A 6,333-nucleotide genomic window follows, 5' to 3' on the forward strand; every position below is an offset into this window, starting at 1 on the left:
AAAGGACTTGTGGGTACGGCCAACAGGTGGCGTAGTGGTTAAGGTGTTGGACTCCCAGATGACTTACCATAGTTCAAGTGCCAGGTACATATGCGTGCATGCCCAAAATCCCAGGGGGAGAGTGGAGGAGAAGGGATTGTGGCATGACCGTGCCCCCTGGAGTGTGATTGTTTTACTTTCCCTCTCACTGTCTGTTCTTGTCTGTCAGACGCACGTGCCCTATGGGGGCACCTGTGGGTGCCTAGAAGTACCTTTGGCTTATGATTCAGAGAATGTTGCTGGAAAAAATAAGCTCAGGAGGACTCAGCTGCTTTCCCCTCCGCTGTGTCAGCCCGCTCTGAGCATCAGCCCAGCCAGTGCCTTGGCCGTGTCACGTCCAAGCATTACAGACCTTCCCGGGGTATGTACACTCGCTGGAGAGAGAAACAGCGAGGGGTAGTGAGAAACCATCCCCAGGAGGGATGGCCATAACCCTCTCCTGTCTCCTCCATTCTCCTTCTGGGACTTTGGACATACCCGCACACACGTCCAGCATGATGTTCAAGCTGCCCAGGTCCAGAATTCGAGCCATGGTCAACCACGTGGGGTCCAGCACCCCAACCACCACACCACCTGCTGGCCCCACACTACAGACTTTCAAGGGAGCACCATTATTGAAATCTTCGGTCAGACTACCTATCCTTTCTAAAGCAAGGGTGACTGTCATTAAACTAGGACACTTTGGAGACTATAAGGGAGTGCTATTACACGTATGCTGGGACAGATGGCATAAACCAAGACCCTTTTAGACAGCAGGCAGAAAGTACGGTCACTTACCTCAGGTAGAGCACCGGCTGGTGGCGCTCCCGAGCCTGAACTGCCCGGGCTGGGCATCCTGGAACCTTGGTGTGCTCTCACCCTGTAGCTTCCCAGAGTTTTTAAGCGCCTACAACCTTGGTTTCCCAACATCTTTTCCAAATAAGCTTTCCATCTTTATTTTTGTACAAAAACAGAAAAACAGCAAAGTCACCACCAACCACATGACAACTCACCAACCAAGGTCTTCACTCCCTTCTCCACGTCCCATGTGCCGGATGTCCCCAAAGGGCATGTTACAGATAAGGACTTGGGAAAGGGAGGTGACCTGGAGGGGCTTTTCATCACTGAGAAGCCACTTAAAACTGACTCGCTTTAAATAACCAGTCTTTCTCGAGTGCAGGGAAGGAAGACAATGCTGTCAGAAATCAGAACCCTCTTCCCACAAGCATCTCCCAACAGGTGGCACGAGGGCTTGTGGGCGGCTGGGCTGGAATCAGAACGGTTGTGTGAGCTTGCTTCGCTCTCCTGGGACAGACTATGAGATATACGTGTTGCTCATTAGGCCTATGCTATGGCAGGTCAGGGGCTGTGGGCCTAGAGTCTTCTGTTAGTGTGTTTAGTGCTGGTGAGAAGTTCTCTAAAGACAAGGTGGAGCTGGTGAGAGCCCATATCCCCCGTCACCTTCCACTGAATAAGGGGGATGGAGAGGAGGCCTCAGCTGGGGGCCTCTTGCCAGCCCAGGTGGGAGCCGACGTAGGCCATATGCTTAGGAGTATTGTGGGAGCTTGCATCCGAGGAGCAAAGAGGAGCACGCACAGTCCCTGCCGGCCGACCCCACGCAGGACTCTGGCCCTGGGCTTGCAGGGCCACCCTGCAGTCCAACCCAGTGGCAGCTTCGGCCCCAGTGGGCCATGGCACTAGTGGCTTAGGCATAGCCGCCTGCCATCTGACTGGTGGCCGCGTTGCTGCCGATTCCCCGCCAGGCCTGGAAGCTGAAGAAAGCACTCACTCCGTAGGCGATCATCACCAGACAGGCAAAGAACTGAAAGAGAAGGGAAGGGTGCCAAGGCTGAGCAGGGCAGTGAAGAACCCAGTCACCTCAGGGTTTCCTTGGGCAGGCCTGGCCAGTGCACCTGGAGTAACAGCCCTCGGTGACCCAGCCACGCCACCTCACGCTGAGCCAGACTCGGCCCCAGATCCCGGGGATGCCAGCATCGCATCCTAAGTGGGAAGCTGTTGACACCACGGGCAGGCGGCACACTGCGATCAGAGCAGAGTGCTCAGAGCCACTGAGGGCCCAGGGCTGCACTAGACGCCGGGCGGGGATGCCGTAGAGCTCTGGCCAGTTAGCGCGTCTACACTAACTTCTGTGACCCCCTTCTGAAGCTCCTTGTCTCTGTCCCCGTGACGGCTTAACTGATTCCAAAACTGCCCTGACCAGGAAGACTAGGGAAACCTACGTGCTGGTCTACACCCTGCCCTACCCAGGGCTTAGCCATGACCCCAGGCATGTTACTTAACCTCTCTGAGCAGTTTCCTCACCTATCTAAAGGGACTGCGAGTCCTTTCCTCTCTCCCGAGGGGGAGTGGGTTAACGGGATCCCAGAGGACATGGCATGCAGGCTTGGGGTGCAGAGCCCTGGTGGTGTAGACGGAGGGGACTGTGGTTACATTGCTGGCCCCTGGACATGAGCCCCTCGTCCCAGGCTCCATGGAGGACCTCTGACTCTCCCCAGTTGTCTAAGCCAAAAGGTTTTGGTATGTCTGCTTTTCGGGGGGTGGGCCACCCATAGTTTTTAATGCATTCCCTGAGGAGGCACGTGACCCCCACTCAGTGTGGCACGGATAGTGTACAGCACATTCAGTGGTAACCCAGAGCGGCTCCTGGCCACACGACTCCCTGAGCACTTGGCGTCCTGGTCTGTCTATTGGGGAAGCCTGGAAGCAGCCTGGCTCCCAAGGCCCCTGTGGGTGGGGCTAGGAGCCACTGGACTGTAGGTGCCCGGCCCCAGACCAGGAGCAGTGAGCGGGGGCAGCCCAGGAAGCGCACTCACAGAGGCTGCTGCACGCTGGTTATACGGCCGGGTGCCCTTCAGGGACGTCAGCTCGACCGCCGCGGAGCAAGAGATGAAGGCCGTGACGTACAGGACGGTGGCGCTGATGTTGAAGATCATAAACTGGGGAGGGGAGGGAGAAAGGCTTAAGACATGAAGAGACCCCGTTCCAGGAACCCTGGACCCTCCTGGGTTAAAATTAGATTCCCCGTGAAAACTGGAGGATCGGGTGTGAAACTCCATGTGACAAATGTCAGGATGTCAGAACGCAGTACCCCAGGCTCTCGGTGTCCACTAGCACTGTATGTGGCATGTAAGAGGTACTCCCTCTGGACAGATGGGTGCTGGGCTTCCCAGAGCCTCCTCACCTGGTTCATGCACAGTGAGGGGGGTGGGGGGTGTGTAGCCCCCATCCCAGAACTCCCCGATTGGCAATCCTAATCCATCCAGCTCCCCCTGCCCCATGGTGAAAGGGCTTAACACCTGTGGCGGAGCCCCAAGTCTGTGCCAACAAGACCCAGGCCTCCATGTCTTCCTTCGAGGCTCCCAGGGATAGGGCTGCGGCCTGAGCCCAGAAGTCAGGCCACCACCACCTCCTGGCCCCGGGAGCCTCCGTGCAGCCCAGAGACCAGGGCACACAGCCTGGCCCCTGCCACCTGCCTGTGATGTCAAGATCTAACAGACCCGTTCTGTCTTGAGGATGACTCACGTTTCCTCGGTTTAGAAAGTCATTGAAATGCGAACAATGCTGCCTAGTCCCAGCCTGCTTGTCTTAGTGTCACGTGGCTCCGAAAGCCGTGGACCCCAGCTGCAGGGGTGTTCCAGGTCAGAAGGCCCCAGCAGCTTGCTTTGCATCAGGCCGATCCTTATCCTAGTGTCCGCACTCGCCCCATGTCCTGAGGAAACTGGCCTGGGGCCAGCCTGGACGCCCGTCCTCTCCTGGCTGCAGGGCCTGTACCCCCCAAGCCTGAGCTCGGGTGCCTGAGCCTCCACACACCAGGCCTGGCAGCCCAGGGAATCCTGACAGTAGGTGCCAGCCACGGAGTTGCCCACGCGGGCCTGGCCAGGTCTGACGCACCCAACGCAACACTGGCTCGCAGTGACCACCCCTAAAAAGGAAGGATCTTCTCAAGACTCCAGATGGCCTCTTGTGAGTCCATTTGACAGCCCCGTCACATCTGCTCCCTTTCCGGGACAATGACAAGCCTGTGTCCTTGGCTCATGGTTCAGAAAAGCCAGACACCTGAACTGTCAGTCCCTCCACCCTCAGCCCTGCTCGGCAGGCCAGCAGAGGGTCAGTGAGGAGACACCACCCTCCCACTGCCACTTCTCATTTAGGGAAGGTCACAGCAGTCCTGTCACAGATACTCCCAGAGCTGACAGCTTGCAGCCACCCCCGGTCCCCACCAAGACTCACCACCAGTGGCCAGGGTACCATGTACAACTTCATGTGCAGCTGGAACAGGTAGAGGATGAAGAAGACGATTGTCACCAGCCAGAGGAAGACAGCAACGAACATCACCCAGCCGTAGGCCGGGTACAGGTGGTACGGAGTGTCCGCAATCAGGGCCCACACCAGCAGCCCCAGCACCTGGGGGAGACAGGGTCAGGACCTCTCAGAGCGCAGGCCCCCTGGCCTCGGCCTCACTTCTACCGGTTAGGAAACGGTCTGGCCCTGCTGTCCACTGCGCGGGGCCCATGCTGGTAACCCCTCCTTTTCCAGGTCTCAGCCCGCCTCCTAGTGCTCTGGACCCCTTCCCACCCCTCCAGTCTGGGCTCCAGACCCCTCTCTGGCTCCTGCAATCCCTCAGGCTCCCACCATGCAGATTGTGAGCTCCCTGAGGGCAGGCCTGGGGCTGTCACTCCCCTGCTTCCCCACACCCAGTATAGGACCTGACCCAGGTCCACTGAAAGATCAAGTTGCGGCCTGTCCCTGGGGGATAGTCATAGTCACACAGACCCAGAGGTGAGGAAAAAACAGCCCACGTGTCCTCCCCCAGCTGGGCCCAGCAGAGACACAAGGGCCTCCCGGGGACTTCTGCCTGATGCCCCACCAAGCCCTCCCCTCAACCTTCCCCAGCTCTCCCAACTGCCCTTTCAAACAGGTGAAACTGGGCCTCAAGAAGCTAGGGAACCTGTCTATCGTTCTGTCCCCATGTGGCAGGGTAGCCCCCCACATCCCAGAAGACTGTAACAACAGCACAGGCTTTGGAACCAACTGCCAGTGTAGACCCCTCTCAGGGGCTGGCTCCATGGCGCAGCCAGAAAGCACTGCTCAAAAAAGCTGGGTCCCACGTGGTGCTGCGGTCCGAATCCTGCAGCCGGTCAGCCCGAGACAGGCCTCAAGCCCCTGCCAGCTGGAGGGGACTGGGCGAAGGGGATCTGGACCCAAATCCGCATTCTCTCCATGTGCACATGCTCTATCATGAATAATACTTTAAAAACCCACTGTTGGGCCAGCCAGGCGGTGTGGAGGCTAAGCCAGCTGCACCCCACATAGCTGACTGTGTGCTTGGGTCGTTGGCCCAGCAGCCTGAAAAGCACATCAGGCTCGTGTGAATGCATGCCCAGAATCCTGAGAGGAGCATGGAGAAGGGCTGCAGCTTGGCTTCCCCCAAGGCGCTGATTTTCTCACTTTCCCTCTCTGTCTCAGTCTCTCCCCAGCAAGTGTACGTGCCCTACAGAAAATGTTAAAGAAAAACCCACTTTTTTTTTTTTTTAGAAGTTTTTGCTATAGGGCATGTGCGCTTGCCAGACAGAGAGAGACAGAGATAGAAAGCGAGAAATCACCCCCCAGGGGGGATGGCCACGCCGCAATCCCTTCTCCTCCATTCTCCTCTCAGGATCTTGGGCATGCACGCACACACGCCCTGCGTGAGTTTAAGCCACCGGGTCTGGGACGCCAACCACAGTCGACTACGTGGGAATCTGGCGACATAACCATTACGCTAACTGCTGGTCCCAAGAAAAGCCCACTCTTCTTACCAGCTGTGGCACCTTGAGCCAGCTGTCACCCGTCTATGCTTTGGTCACCTCTCTTATAAAATGAGTCTAACGGGGCCAGCAGGTGGCGTACTGGTAATGGTGCTAGACTCGCACATGGCTGACTGAGATTCGAGTCCCGGATGTGGCAGCTTTCTTTCTTACTTTCCCTTTCTCTCTGTCTCTCTCTCTGGTGAGCACACATGCCCTATAGCAAGTTTTTACAAATAGTAATAAAATAATTCCTAAAAAAAGAGTCTAACATCCCTGCCTCATAAAGCTGCTTTCAACACGCCGAGTCCGTGTCCATATGGGAAGTGTTTGCTTTTATTCCAGAAGAGGCTCAGTCCCTGTGGGATGGCATAAGTCCTAGCTCTCACACGGGGAATCCCACATGGACAGCTTGCTGGCTCACCTACGGGGGCGACCCTGGGAACTTGGCAGGGTGCTGTGGCCCAGCAAGAACCTGCTCTGAGGAGGGAGCCAGGGCAGGCCCATG

General features: G+C 57.2%; 1 protein-coding gene across 1 annotated transcript in view; it reads right to left on the reverse strand.

The window, feature by feature from the left end:
- Positions 1-937: 937 nt before the first annotated feature.
- Positions 938-6,333, reverse strand: part of PLLP (plasmolipin) — a 32,536-nt gene continuing 27,140 nt past the window's right edge. The window contains exons 2-4 of the mRNA XM_006148419.3: positions 4,270-4,443; positions 2,853-2,975; positions 938-1,840 (exon numbers count right to left, since the gene is read on the reverse strand). Of these exons, the coding sequence (XP_006148481.1) occupies positions 1,724-1,840; positions 2,853-2,975; positions 4,270-4,443 (414 nt within the window). The 3' untranslated portion in view covers positions 938-1,723. The remainder of the gene's footprint in view (positions 1,841-2,852; positions 2,976-4,269; positions 4,444-6,333) is intronic.

The sequence above is a fragment of the Tupaia chinensis genome, unplaced genomic scaffold (genome assembly GCF_000334495.1).
Source record: "Tupaia chinensis unplaced genomic scaffold, TupChi_1.0 Scaffold000235_1, whole genome shotgun sequence".
In the NCBI taxonomy this organism is placed as follows: domain Eukaryota; kingdom Metazoa; phylum Chordata; class Mammalia; order Scandentia; family Tupaiidae; genus Tupaia; species Tupaia belangeri.